The 15,825-nt window shown below is 42.6% G+C and overlaps 1 protein-coding gene across 1 annotated transcript in view; it reads left to right on the forward strand.

Moving 5' to 3' along the window:
- The window catches only part of LOC311519445 (uncharacterized protein), a 110,128-nt gene that overhangs the window by 3,633 nt on the left and 90,670 nt on the right, over positions 1-15,825 (forward strand). Inside the window, exons 3-6 of the mRNA XM_084625939.1 lie at positions 627-696; positions 2,023-2,153; positions 10,216-10,304; positions 14,154-14,253. Coding sequence (XP_084482065.1) covers positions 627-696; positions 2,023-2,153; positions 10,216-10,304; positions 14,154-14,253 — 390 coding nt within the window. The remainder of the gene's footprint in view (positions 1-626; positions 697-2,022; positions 2,154-10,215; positions 10,305-14,153; positions 14,254-15,825) is intronic.

Raw genomic sequence — 15,825 nt, forward strand, 5'->3', positions numbered from 1 at the left:
CTGCAAAGACTTAGTCACATGAGTAGTCCCACTAGATTGTGGATGAGTTCAATTTAAAGTTAAAAACAATGGGCCAAATATCTGCTAATGAAACTGGCAAAACTTCATTGCCTTCAAAGGAGTTCCGTCAGTTTATGCCAGCAGAGAGTTAGGCACACATGGCTTGAAATTTGAATGCATTGTCTCAATTCATAGGGCTTCAATAAAACTTCTCCTTGAATGGGATAGCTGTGAATTGTTTTGTTGTACATTGTCAATATTTAGTATTTTACTTTATAATTAAAATTGATTGGATCATTTGTTCCCTGTATGATTCCAAAGGCTAATTAAAAATAATGGTATTTATAATATATAATTAGACTCCTGTAAAAATATAGTGATGTCCGTTTGTGTTGTATTTATTTTAATCTATATATTGTTAAATTAAGAATTTTTTTATTTTAGAGAAACATTTTACAGGTTTCCTTTAGAAAAAGAAATCCACCATTTTTAATTATAGAATTAAGAAAATGAGTATACGCTGTTTTTCGATCTTTTCTGCAACCCAAGAGCCAATAAAGAGAAGGAGTTGATTTACCCATGACCAAGATTTGGCAAGTAAATTATATAACTTCTTATTATTTCAGGATTTGGGTTACACTCCTGATTTTGTGTTGACTGCAATGGGTCCCTATATTAAGGACATTCACAGGAAAGGTATGCTATAGAATAATATGGGTTGGATAACTTTAATAATTTATAGCTTGATCTTTGAAGTGCTCATCACTCTTAACTACTATCATCTTCAGTATTAGTTGGGGTGCTCAGAACTTCACAAGATCAGATCCTTAGTGTTCATATCTTCATTGTGTACTTTGTTACTTCAAATCTGAATATAGGAAGTCTGACTGTTTTTTCTACGTTTTGAATGAAAACATTCAACAAAGGGAATTCTCATTTTCCCCATACCTAATACACTATATATTACCTACTGTATAAATTGAGCTATGCATTTATTTTAAAAGGGAAATTGCATTTTTCTTGTCTTCTTTGAGATGTACTTTTATCCAGTTTCATGTTAACTGTTTAATGAGTGGGGTGGGAAATGGTTTTCCCATCCTAGGGAATTTTCAAATTTGAAAAAAGAAAAAAATCCAAAACATTCCCCATCCTGAATTGGGCAAGTATCTTGAAAATTTCAGTGAACAGAAAATCCGGGAAAAAAAATTGATTGGGTCAACTGGAATGTTTCACTTTGATAATTCTGAAACATTTTGTTTTGATTTCAACCATTTTATTTTTCTCTTTTTTAATACTATAAATTACATTTCAAAATGAAAAGTCATTTCGAATTGAAAAACAACCTTTTCATTTAGAAAGTGTCAAAACAGGATGTTTAGACAATTTAAAACTTTTGTTTCAAAATTTTGTCTAAAAGCAAAAATCTATCACAACAAACCCTTTCCTTTGAACAGTTTTGCTTCTGATCAGCATTTTCCAATGAAAAAACACGTCATTAAAAATTCCTGACAATCTATCTGTTTATATTAATAGAGAGGTAAAGTGGGTGAAGTAATATCTTTTACTGGACCAACTTCTATTGGTCGAAGAGACATACTGATTTATGCTGTTGGTCGAAGAGACATACTGATTTATGCTAATAGAAGGTTTATGCTAATAGTATGCAGCCATACTGATATTCTTCACAACTCCTTAGAAGTCAGATTTGTGGATAATCTCCCTAAAATCCTCTCACAATTCCAGATTATGCCTGCAATGTTAGAATAGCTGTATGTTTTTGCCCAAGAGTCTTCAGTGAAGTAGTGAACAGTGTAGATGTTTAAATTATTATTAGGTTTGAGAGTTGTACCAGTCACAACTACTGTTTATCTGTTGACTTGATAAGAAAGCACAACATTTGGTTTATTGTTCTGATTGATCATGTGCTTGACAACATGCAACAGTGCATCCTGGGGCTCAGGTGGTAAGCCTTTTTTGTAATATAACTGGTGGTTTTAACACTGAACTTTTTGTTCTGTTAAGGTGTTCGTGTCATTAGTAATGCTGGTGGAATGAATCCACTTGCGTGTGCTGCTGGTCTTCAAGAGGTGGCAAAGAAAGCTGATGTTGATTTGAAAATAGCTGTTGTTGCTGGAGATGATCTGATGGGCGAGGTATTTTATTGATATTTTATGGCTCAGTAAAAGTGTGGGAAGTTTGATTAATTCTTTCATACAGCACAGAGATGACATTTAAAATATGTGGTGTCATTGGGAGCATCACTTTTGTTTAATTATTATACATTGCATCATTATTTGAGAAAATAACCTCTGTCCTTGATCTGTTTTATATATGGCATGCACAAAGTTAAATGTATATTTCTCAAATCAAATTTATCTTAAATGTGCTAGATTGATTGCAGTCATGGCTGATTCCATAATCACTGCTAGGGATCATGTTTTCTATTTGCTAAACTCAGAAGGCATGAGTTATCTGATCTGAGGGATTACAAGAGCCCAAAGTAGCTCAGGTGTTTCAGTTCTTAGTGGTATATTCTCAAAACTGACATGTTTAGTATAGATAAACAGTAACTTGAGTGTGCCTAGAAGCTAATGAATTCTCCTTTTTGAGCTGACATTGTAAAACTAGTTTTGGATCTAATGTACTAATAGCCGGCCCCTCTGTTATTTTACCTTGTCTTTTGTCTGTGGTTCAACAAAATTCTAATCATACTAGTATTTCTAGTGGATCATGTTACAAAAGTAGATATTTATTTGTGGGGGCAAGATGAAAATGTTTTGTAACCAGACAGGACATTTGAATTTCTAGTATGTTTAACATTGAGAAAAATGTCAATTTTTTCCCCGCTATTCATGAACGATGGTACATAAGTTATGTGTTAGAAAAATAACTCATTTTAAACGGAATGATTTTTGTGCTTCAGATCCATTTAAAATAAAAGTTAATAATACAGTCCATGGGTGAAACCTGGCCCTACGAAAATCAGTGGGAGTTCTGCCATTGACTTCAGGGGCCAGAATTTCACCCCAAATCTGCTCCAACTCCCCTTGTGCTTAGTCTGAGTAGTTACTTTGGTTTTAGCTGTGGAGAGTCTGTAGAGTTGCTTAATTAGTTTTCCCTTGAGGATACCTTTAATGGCAGATACCCTGGCCTGCCTCAAACACTGTAGTACTAGGCTTGGCAGTCTGCAGAAGGTGTAACCCCGCATGCATCAGGTCCGCAAGTCCTTGTCCACTTTGCACAGAAGCTCAGCCACTGTATCTAAGGCTCTCTGAGTGCAGAGAAGGCAGGATTTAGCCCTAAGCTATTTTTTATTTCTAGTTGCTGTATAAACTAAATAACAGTGAATCTTTGATCTCTTAAATCGAACATTCCATAGTTTGCACAGACTCAAAGCTTCATGTCTATTGACTGTTTCCAATACAGTAGAACCTCAGAGTTACGAACACCAGAGTTACCAACTGACTGGTCAACCACACACCTCATTTGGAACTGGAAATGCACAATCAGGCAGCAGCGCAGAGAGAGAAAAAAATAAAATAAAAGCAAATATAGGACAGTACTGTGTTAAATGTAAACTACTAAAAAATAAAGGAAAAGCAGCATTTTTCTTCTGCATAATAAAGTTTCAAAGCTGTATAAGTCAATGTTCAGTTGTAAACTTTGGAAAGAATAATCATAACGTTTTATTCAGAGTTACAAACATTTCAGAGTTATGAACAACCTCCATTCCCAACGTGTTCCTAACTTGGGGTATGTCTACACTACGGAATAAGGTCGAATTTATAGAAGTCGTTTTTTTAGAAATCGGTTTTATATATTCGAGTGTGTGTGTCTCCACAGAAAATGCTCTAAGTGCATTAAGTGCATTAACTTGGCGGAGTGCTTCCACAGTACCGGGGCTAGAGTTGACTTCCGGAGCGTTGCACTGTGGATAGCTATCCCACAGTTCCCGCAGTCTCCGCTGCCCATTGGAATTCTGGGTTGAGATCCCAATGTCTGATGGGGCTAGAACATTGTTGCGGGTGGTTCTGAGTACATATCATCAGGCCCCCCTTCCCTCCCTCCCTCCGTGAAAGCAAGGGCAGACAATCGTTTCGCGCCTTTTTTCCTGAGTTACCTGTGCAGACGCCATACCACGGCAAGCATGGAGCCCGCTCAGGTAACCGTCACCGTATGTCTCCTGGGTGCTGGCAGACACGGTACGGCATTGCTACACAGTAGCAGCAACCCATTGCCTTCTGGCAGCAGACGGTGCAGTACGACTGGTAGCCGTTCTCGTCGTGTCCGAGGTGCTCCTGGCCACGTCGGCTGGGAGCGCCTGGGCAGACATGGGCGCAGGGACTAAATTTGGAGTGACTTGACCAGGTCATTCTCTTTAGTTCTGCAGTCAGTCCTATTGAACTGTCTTATGGTGAGCAGGCAGGCGATACGGATTGCTAGCAGTCGTACTGTACCATCTTCTGCTGGGCAGGCAAGAGATGAGGATGGCTAGCAGTCGTACTGTACCATCTTCTGCCGAGCAGCCATGAGATGTGGATGGCATGCAGTCCTTCTGCACCCTCTGCTGCCAGCCAAAGATGTAAAAGATAGATGGAGTGGATCAAAACAAGAAATAGACCAGATTTGTTTTGTACTCATTTGCTTCCCCCCCTCCGCTGTCTAGGGGACTCATTCCTCTAGGTCACACTGCAGTCACTCACAGAGAAGGTGCAGCGAGGTAAATCTAGCCATGTATCAATCAGAGGCCAGGCTAACCTCCTTGTTCCAATAAGAACAATAACTTAGGTGCACCATTTCTTATTGGAACCCTCCGTGAAGTCCTGCCTGAAATACTCCTTGATGTAAAGACACCCCCTTTGTTGATTTTAGCTCCCTGAAGCCAACCTTGTAAGCCGTGTCGTCAGTCGCCCCTCCCTCCGTCAGAACAATGGCAGACAATCGTTCCGCGCCTTTTTTCTGTGCGGACGCCATACCAAAGCAAGCATGGAGGCTGCTCAGCTCACTTTGGCAATTAGGAGCACATTAAACACCACACGCATTATCCAGCAGTATATGCAGCACCAGAACCTGGCAAAGCAATACCGGGCGAGGAGGCGACGTCAGCGCGGTCACGTGAGTGATCAGGACATGGATGCAGATTTCTCTGAAAGCATGGGCCCTGCCAATGCATGCATCATGGTGCTAATGGGGCAGGTTCATGCTGTGGAACGCCGATTCTGGGCTCGGGAAACAAGCACAGACTGGTGGGACCGCATAGTGTTGCAGGTCTGGGACGATTCCCAGTGGCTGCGAAACTTTCGCATGCGTAAGGGCACTTTCATGGAACTTTGACTTGCTTTCCCCTGCCCTGAGGCACATGAATACCAAGATGAGAGCAGCCCTCACAGTTGAGAAGCGAGTGGCGATAGCCCTGTGGAAGCTTGCAACGCCAGACAGCTACCGGTCAGTTGGGAATCAATTTGGAGTGGGCAAATCTACTGTTGGGACTGCGGTGATGCAAGTAGCCCACGCAATCAAAGATCTGCTGATATCAAGGGTAGTGACCCTGGGAAATGTGCAGGTCATAGTGGATGGCTTTGCTGCAATGGGATTCCTTAACTGTGGTGGGGCCATAGACGGAACCCATATCCCTATCTTGGCACCGGAGCACCAAGCCCCCGAGTACATAAACGGCAAGGGGTACTTTTCAATAGTGCTGCAAGCTGTGGTGGATCACAAGGGACGTTTCACCAACATCAACGTGGGATGGCCGGGAAAGGTACATGACGCTCGCATCTTCAGGAACTCTGGTCTGTTTCAAAAGCTGCAGGAAGGGACTTTATTCCCAGACCAGAAAATAACTGTTGGGGATGTTGAAATGCCTATATGTATCCTTGGGGACCCAGCCTACCCCTTAATGCCATGGCTCATGAAGCCGTACACAGGCAGCCTGGACAGTAGTCAGGAGCTGTTCAACTACAGGCTGAGCAAGTGCAGAATGGTGGTAGAATGTGCATTTGGATGTTTAAAGGCGCGCTGGCGCAGTTTACTGACTCGCTTAGACCTCAGCGAAACCAATATTCCCACTGTTATTACTGCTTGCTGTGTGCTCCACAATATCTGTGAGAGTAAGGGGGAGACGTTTATGGCGGGGTGGGAAGTTGAGGCAAATCGCCTGGCTGCTGGTTACGCGCAGCCAGACACCAGGGCGGTTAGAAGAGCACAGGAGGGCGCGGTACGCATCAGAGAAGCTTTGAAAACCAGTTTCATGACTGGCCAGGCTACGGTGTGAAAGTTCTGTTTGTTTCTCCTTGATGAAACCCCCCGCCTCTTGGTTCACTCTACTTCCCTGTAAGCTAACCACCCTCCCCTCCTCCCTTCGATCACCGCTTGCAGAAGCAATAAAGTCATTGTTGCTTCACATTCATGCATTCTTTATTCATTCATCACACAAACCAAGGTAGCCCAGGAGGGGTGGTGGAGGAGGGAAGGAAAATGCTACACAGCACTTTAAAAGTTTACAACTTTAAAATTTATTGAATGGCAGCCTTCTTTTTTTTGGGCAATCCTCTGTGGCGGAGTGGCTGGTTGGCCGGTGGCCCCCCCACCGCATTCTTGGGCGTCTGGGTATGGAGGCTATGGAACTTGGGGAGGAGGGCGGTTGGTTACACAGGGGCTGTAGTGGCAGTCTGTGCTCCAGCTGCCTTTGCTGCAGCTGAACCATACACTGGAGCATACTGATTTGGTCCTCCAGCAGCCTCAGCATTGAATCCTGCCTCCTCTCATCACGCTGCCGCCACATTTGAGCTTCAGCCCTCTCTTCAGCCCGCCACCTCTCCTCCCGGTCATTTTGTGCTTTCCTGCACTCTGACATTATTTGCCTCCACGCATTCGTCTGTGCTCTGTCCTCTGTCCTCTGCGGGAGGACAGCATGAGCTCTGAGAACATTTCATCTCAACTGCGTTTTTTTTTCTTTCTAAGATTCACTAGCCTCTGGAAAGGAGAAGATCCTGTGATCATTGAAACACATGCAGCTGGTGGAGGAAAAAAAAAGGGACAGCGGTATTTAAAGAGACACATTTTATAAAACAGTGGCTACACTCTTTCAGGGTAAACCTTGCTGTTAACCTTACATACATAGCACATGTGCTTTCGTTACAAGGTCGCATTTTGCCTCCCCCCACCATGTGGCTAGGCCCTCCCCCCTTCCCGTGGCTAAGAGCGGGGTACATTTCTGTTTAGCCACAGGCAAACAGCCCAGCAGGAATGGGCTCCTCTGAGTGTCCCCTGAAGAAAAGCACTCTATTTCAACCAGGTGACCATGAATTATATCTCACTCTCCTGAGGATAACACAGAGAGATAAAGAACGGATGTTGTTTGAACGCCGGCAAAACATACTCTGCAATGCTTTGTTGTACAATGATTCCCGAGTATGTGTTACTGTCCTGGAGTGGTAAAGTGTCCTACCATGAAGGACGCAATAAGGCTGCCCTCCCCAGAAACCTTTTGCAAAGGCTTTGGGAGTACATCCAGGAGAGCCGCTAATGCCAGGGCAAAGTAATCCTTTCACATGCTTGCTTTTAAACTATGTATAGTATTTTAAAAGGTACACTCACCGGAGGTCCCTTCTCCGCCTGCTGGGTCCAGGAGGCAGCCTTGGGTGGGTTCGGGGGGTACTGGCTCCAGGTCCAGGGTGAGAAACAGTTCCTGGCTGTCGGGAAAACCGGTTTCTCCGCTTGCTTGCTGTGAGCTATCTACAACCTCATCATCATCATCTTCTTCGTCCCCAAAACCTGCTTCCGTATTGCCTCCATCTCCATTGAAGGAGTCAAACAACACGGCTGGGGTAGTGGTGGCTGAATCCCCTAAAATGGCATGCAACTCATCATAGAAGCGGCATGTTTGGGGCTCTGACCCGGAGCGGCCGTTCGCCTCTCTGGTTTTCTGGTAGGTTTGCCTCAGCTCCTTCAGTTTCACGCGGCACTGCTTTGGGTCCCTGTTATGGGCTCTGTCCTTCATGCCCTGGGAGATTTTGACAAAGGTTTTGGCATTTCGAAAACTGGAATGGAGTTCTGATAGCACGGATTCCTCTCCCCATACAGCGATCAGATCCCGTACCTCCCGTTCGGTCCATGCTGGAGCTCTTTTGCGATTCTGGGACTCCATCATGGTCACCTCTGCTGATGAGCTCTGCATGGTCACCTGCAGCTTGCCACGCTGGCCAAACAGGAAATGAGATTCAAAAGTTCGCGGTTCTTTTCCTGTCTACCTGGCCAGTGCATCTGAGTTGAGAGTGCTGTCCAGAGCGGTCACAATGGAGCACTCTGGGATAGCTACCGGAGGCCAATACCGTCAAATTGTGTCCACAGGACCCCAAATTCGAGCCGGCAAGGCCGATTTAAGCGCTAATCCACTTGTCAGGGGTGGAGTAAGGAAATTGATTTTAAAAGCCCTTTAAGTCGAAATAAAGGGCTTCATCGTGTGGACGGGTGCAGGTTTACATCCATTTAATGCTGCTAAATTTGACCTAAAGTCCTAGTGTAGACCAGGGCTTGGAGGTTCTACTGTAGCTTATAAAGTACTAGGTGGTTTCTTTAGTATTTACTTATAAGTATCTTTACTTATTGTGATTTGGTTTAAGGTAGTTTATGGTTGGTAGGTTTGCCGTTTGGGTGACTTAAGACATTTGAAATCTAGGTAATATTGTACTAAGAGGCTGCATTTCTCCTCTATATGTAGACCGCCTATGCAAAAACAAAGAGAATTAGAATGGAAAATGCTGTGTTTCATATAGTATTTTTTGCAGATGTGATTATTTTCCCTTTAACTCAGGAAGTCTAGCAGAAAATTGTTAGATATTTCAGTGCATTGTATGTTACACTTGATGGGAAAACTGATATAACTTTAGACAGAGATGGACACACGGTTGTTCAAACGTACTTCAAAGTGTCACAGATTGGTCTGCGCCCTCTCAAATTATTAATACAGGGGCATGGCCAACCGACACTACAATTCCTAGCATGCCATTAAATGTGAAGAAAGCTGGAATCTGCTCCATTGTTTACAAATTAGGTGTAGCCCTTTGACTTCCGGGGTGAAATCCTGACCCTACTGAAGTCAGTGGGGGTTTTGTCAGTGGGGGGGGGGGCAGGGCAGGAATTCACCTTTGGTATGTTGCTGATCTAATCATCCCATGACCACAGTTTAGACATTCCTGATCTGCAGTCAGCATTTAGATTCTCTAATTTGTTAGTCCAGTAGTCAAATGAGTGACACATAGTTATGTAGATGATAATTAGAGCCCTGTGTGGATTCAAAATTTGTATCTGTATCCGATCCATGATTTGCGAACACAGTCCTCTGATGTAAAGCAGATATCCGCAGATTTGCAGGGCTCAAATGATAATGATCTGTATTGTTGACACTAAACATTTTAAATTGATAAATGCAGTGTGATAAAACTTTAGTGTGTCTAAAGTTCCAATATTACACTTAATAAAAAGAAATGTAGCAGAAGTGAAGATTTTTGTCAGATGCTAAGTTGCCAATCAATTAGAGTAGTGTCTGTCTTTATTAGCTTTGGTAATGAGAAATAGGGATGGACTGAAGAGAAAAGGTCAAAGATCAAGCCACTAAAATCCAGTTTATTAACTGGGTCAATACAGAAGGCCTGCCGGCCCCTGTAATGTTGAAAGCTGTGTAGGATTAGACGTTAGGTTCTCAGAAAGGTTGTTTAGATAGGTAATCCGGATCCAAATATTGCATATGACCCCCGAGAAGTTTTTCCACAATTAATGAACTGTCAGCTCTCCACTTTAAGATTGAATTGATATTGTGCTACTGAAACCAGTGCGGTAAGAGGTCTGAGCCTCAACACTAGCTTCATTTTCTGACCTTTCAACTACTGTGATTACAGCAGATATTTCTGTGGAAAGGGTTTGGCTATGTTCAATTTTAAATGTGTTAAGGGCATCTGAAGAAACTGTAACTTACAATGAGTTGATAAATTGAGTAGGTTTATTATCTTTGAAGCTGAAGACTTTTTCCTCTGATTTCACAAAAGTTCTAGTGAAAAAAGACTAACTCAGCCTCTTATTGGACAGTGTTTGTTAAATACTTTTTGTTAGGTATTTTAACAATACCATTTTGCCTAGAGTTACTAAAAGGTGGATATTTGCTGTTGTCTGATATTTAATACTGTAAAATATTCATAGACCTGGATGTTTTAACAGAAAGACAACCTAAAAGGAGCTGGTATCACAGATATGGAGAGTGGGAAGCCATTTCCGGAGAATATTCACAGCATGAATGCATATCTTGGGTGAGATATTTTAAAAAGTTGTATGTTTTGTATGTTGTTTTAAAAATGTTGATGTCATACACATTCCATTGATTGCATCAAGATTGTTTGTTTTGGTTTACAAGTAAAATAATAATAATGTAGTGAATTAATGGTGTTGGGCAGCCTGCAAAATCGGATTTATTTTCTTTCTGTCTCATAAATATTTAGCACTGTGATTTTCCTGTAGTAGCTCTTTGGCATCACATCTCTCACCATTCGTCCTCAGCTTTTATTTCATGCCAAAAAAATTTTGTTCAGTTTAATTTTAAACAATACCAACAATCCCTTGAGATCCATATGCAGAGGCTCCTCTCCTTGCATGGAACAGATGGCGCGGGGTGGTGGGAGAGGGGGCAGCTGCTCTGGAGGCATCATCCCTAACCAAAAGCATTGGAATCTGTGGAAAAAAAGTAATATAATCTTAGGCTGCATTAGCTTTTCTATGGCGCCTCTCCTTGCTGTGAAACTCCTGATGAAGCTGGGCTGTCCAGGAGTCTCTGCGTAGGTGGCCCTGCCCTCCAGAACCTTTATGGATCTGAGGATTCTGGTAACCAAACTTCCTGACTGTCCCATGGGGAACATAAGTGTTCTTTCCTCCTGGGGGAAAGGTTCAGAGAAAACTTCAGAAGAGGAACTTTCAAGAGTTTTTTCTTCCTCTTGTCCCGCTTCTGCAGGTTTTTCTGTGGAACGGGGTGGTCTGGCCCATCATTCCTATTCTATATCACTATTTGACTGTTCAGAATTTTTTAATAGCTGTCCAGTTATAAGTATACACACATGCTTGGTTTACTTGCAGACAATGAATGTGTTGGCATATGATTCTTAAAAGACTAAATGTCTTTGGTTCTCTTTACTTTTTCAAAATACTACTTTTGTAACTCTTCTCTCTTTGATTTTTGGCAGTCCAAAGTCTTTTGTTTGCAGAGAACATAAGATATGTTTTAGCTCAGCCATAAGTTGTTGGCTTGATGCAGGGATCACTGAGAGAAACTGTGTGACCTATTTTATACAGGAGGTCAGACTAGATCAGGGTTGGGCAAAATAGAGCCCGTGGGATGGATCTGGCCCGTCTAACGTTTCTGCCCAGCCTGCCTTGACTAACATTTCTGTCCGGCCTCCTCTGCCCCCTTGCGATCTCGGAGTCCGGGCTGCTAAAAGTCCTGCAGAGCAGCGGGGTGCTCAGGCAGGCTGGCTGCCTGCCTGCCATGGCCCCACGCAGCTCCCAGAAGCGTCCGGCTGCTGTTGGCATGTCTCTGCATGCCCGTGGCGGGAGGGAGGGGAAGGCAGCTCCGTGCGCTGCCCCTGCCCCCAGCACCATCCTCATAGCTCCCCTTGGTCCTGAAACTGGCCTATGGGAGCTGCAGGGGTGGTGCATGCAGGCACGGGCAGCACACGGAGACCCGCTGTCCCTCTCCCCACAAGGGGCGCGCAGAGATGTGCCAGCAGCAGCCAGCCGCAGCCACTTCCGGGAGCGGCCTGGGGCTATGGCAGGCAGGCAGCCTACCTGAGCTCTGCTACGCTGCTGGCCGGGAGCCACCTCTGGTAAGCGACTCCCAGCCAGAGCCTGCACCTTGTACCCCTTCCTGCACCCCAACCCCCTGCCCCAGGTCAGAACCCCCTCCTGCACCCGAACTCCCTCCCAGACCCTGCACCCACTCCCCTGCCCCAGCCCGGAATCCCCTCCTGCACCAAACTCCCTCGCAGAGCCCACACCCTTCACCCTGTCGTGCACCCCAACACTCTGCACCGGCCTGGAGCTCCCTCCTGCATCCAAACTCCCTCCCAGATCCCGCATCCCCTCCATTAATATAGTAGAAATGTGCGGCCTGTGACGACTTACCAAAATTCGTGGAGTGGCCCCCCTGCGAAAATTATTGCCTGCCCCTGGACTAGATGATCATAATGGTCACTTCTGGCCTTAAAATATATGATGCTACATAGCATAATCAGATAAGAATACAAATATATTGTAAGCTTTTTGTTGTAAATTTACTGCTGATGAAAGCTGCCAGAGTTCTAGCCCATACTATATATAGTGATCTCCTAACATACCAGGTACAACATAAGCAGAAGCAATGCAGTATTCCCCACATAGCCCCATTATTATGCTTTCACCCTGTTCCGTAGGGACAGCTTCTGTGGATAAGAATAGTTTCCATCTCACTCATCCTCTTTGCTGTGACTTCCCAAAGGTCTGTCCAGTGTATGTAATTTTTAAAAATAGCTACCTGCCCACAGTGAAGAGCACAGGGAGTCCTCCCGTTTCTTTCACATAGGCCTCCAAAAGTCATTACATGTTTTGTTTTGTTTTTTTTAAAAAACTCCCAAACAAAAATAGCTAATTGTTCAACTTCTCAAACATTTTCTTACTGCAAAAATCCACATTCTTGCTGTGTGAAAGTGGAGTTTTCTTTTGGTCTCTTTAAGTAAACGGTTTCCACATACTTGTATGAAGACTACACCACTGCACATTTTACTGTCTAGGAAAATCTTCAAGTATTCAAGGAAAGATAGGTAAGTATTTTTAATGCAGCATACATATTTTTCTAGATGGAACAACAATGTTGAAAGAGAGCTCTCTTAGTTTGACAGTCAGTATTTTCTTTTGAAATTGCTCTTGGCTTGTTTACTCAATATATAAAAAAGAAAAGTTACAATGAGCTATATGTGAGGCAGCAGAATATAACAACAAAAAGTGGTCACACTGGTCCATCTAGCCCAGTATCCTGTCTTCTGACAGTGGCCAGTGCCAGATGCTTCAGAGGGAATGAACATCACAGGGCAATTTATTGAGTGATCTGTCCCCTGTCATCCAGAGTCTGGCAGTTGGAGGTTTAGAGGGACCTAGAGCATGGGGTTGTCTCCCTGATCATCTTGGTTAATAGCCATTGATGGACCTATCCTACATGAACGTATCAACTTTTTTTTTGACCCAGTGATACTTTTGGCCTTCACAACATCCCCTGGCAGTGAGTTCTGCCGGTGAACTGTGCATTGTGTGGAATACTTCCTTGTGTTTGTTTTAAACCTACTGTCTATTAATTTAATTCATGACTGCTATTTCTTGTGTTATATAAAGGGGTAAACAACATTTCCCTATTCCCTTTCTCCACACCATTCATGATTTTATAGATCTCTACCATATCCCCCTTTAGTCATCTCTTTTCTAAACTGAACAGTCCCAGTCTTTTTAATCTCTCCTCATACGGAAGCTGTTCCCTAACCCTAATAATTTTTGATTTCAGAGTAACAGCCGTGTTAGTCTGTATTCGCAAAAAGAAAAGGAGTACTTGTGGCACCTTAGAGACTAACCAATTTATTTGAGCATAAGCTTTCGTGAGCTACAGCTCACTAGCTCACGAAAGCTTATGCTCAAATAAATTGGTTAGTCTCTAAGGTGCCACAAGTACTCTTTTTCTTTTTGCTAATAATTTTTGTTGCCCTTTTGTTGCCCTTTGTAATTTTCCCCTCTGTGAAATAATACTTGCTATCCGATGTGAAACACTTTGAAATCTGAAGATCAAATATTATTGTTATTAATAAAAAATGGAATGCACAGATAACACATACCTCTTAATGTGTGTGAAGGTCACTTTGGCTGCACAATTTAGGTGGCTAGTTTTATTAGTTTGCCCTGTGTTTCTAATGAATGATCCTTTATATAATGAACATATTTAGATAGTTAGAATGGGTGTTTTTAAGTTAATATCATAAAGGATGTGTGCGTGATACCTCTGGCATAGATTTAATTTTTAAAATAAATTTTAAAAATATAGTTATTTTAAAAGTGTGAATTAAATACACAAAAAATGTTTTTTGTTATGTCAGAGCAAGACCAATAAGCAGGGCTCTTGACCTTGGAGCTGATATTGTTGTGACTGGTAGATGTGTTGACAGTGCCATTGTATTAGGACCACTCATTCATTCTGTAAGTATAAGTCAGTTTTTCATAACTGGGACTTAACCCTCTTTTCGTACTATTGTGAATAGATATGAATGAATGGTTAGTAATCATTGTCAAGTACTTTTCTTTTTAATTTAGTTTCTACATTTTAATAAAAATAATGAGATCATGTAGCTTTTGGCCTTTTCTTTGACGTTTGACATTCATATTAATTCGCCATAAGGCACATGACATTTGTCCAGTTTCATTTAATACATATGTTAAAATGGTCCCTTTAGGCCCCCCTTAAGGCCTAGAGGGCATGGGGCTAGCCAACCCTGATTACTAAAGAGGCACACCTGAGTTGGATCAGGTAATTCCCTATAAAGGGCAGCAGGTGGTTGCAGTGAAAGTGGAAGCTAAGGTAATTGTAGAGAGACTGTAAGGAGTGAGAAAGGCTTCTCCTATAGGAAAGACCCTAATACCAACAGAATTTAGTAGCCTGACCTAGGAGGCTGAACTCCAGCCAGGTAAAGCCTGGGAGTGAATGTGAATTAGGACTCAGCTTTGGAACTCAACTCCCTACCTGGCAGGGGGAAGAGAGAGATTGAATTGGGTTTGGAACCTGGAGGGCCAAATTCCTACTTGCTGGGAGAGCGATAAAGAATTGGGACCCAGCTCTGGAAAGAAGGGCTGGGAACTCCGTACCTAAGAGGGGAGAGACAATGAATTGCGGTTGGGGTCTGGAGGACCAGTATGTGTTGAGAGGACTAAATAAATTGTACCCCCAGAAGGGGAATGACTTAGTTAACTTTGGACTGAGTGAATTATTGCGGGGACTGGAAGAGGGGGAGACACAGGCAGGGAGCCAGAGATTGATCTCTGGCCATGGGGGGCATTCAAGAGGTATCTGGGTGTGGCAAGCTCTCTTGTTCCATCTGGGATTTATTGTTCAAATAATGTTCTATTTGAAGTACAAAAAAATAGAGCCACTGGGTGAAATCATGGCCCCATTAAAGTCAATGTGAGTTTTGGTGTTGATTTAAATGGGGCCATGATTTCACCCTTACTCTTTTCTACGTTCAAATTGTTGCACATAACCTTGTGAGATGGAAAATGTCCTTTGCCACAAGGTGGCACAAGTGCTTTTTTGTTTTGTTTATAAAATGCTGGTGAGCAGTTTTTTCTACTCTTCTGCTGGTCTGTTTTCTAGGGCTAAACACATTTTTTTTTAAAGTTTAATTTTAATGTGACATTTCTCAGATTAATCTAGCTACAGAAATTACACAAGGCAGGATGTGTGGTGTTTTTTGAGCACTTATATATACAGAATGCTTTTATGACCACACACCTTGGAATGTTAACATCTTTTTTTTCTTTTTGGTGCATATTAAAATATTAGTAGGTGTATATATGAATATAAGATTCATAGATAGTTTATTTTAAAACCTGATTCTTTTTTGACTGCATGCTTTAGAATGTCTAGCTAAACTTTTCCTTTTTTAGTTCAGGTCATTAGTAGTTGTTCTATTCATAACCTACTTAAATACGTGAGAGAAAAATTATTTAGTTTCTCTCACGAAAAGTTGCCATTATTACCTCCCGAGTGGCCTATAT

Source organism: Lepidochelys olivacea (genome assembly GCF_965140295.1).
Source record: "Lepidochelys olivacea isolate rLepOli2 genome assembly, chromosome: 4".
In the NCBI taxonomy this organism is placed as follows: Eukaryota; Metazoa; Chordata; order Testudines; family Cheloniidae; genus Lepidochelys; species Lepidochelys olivacea.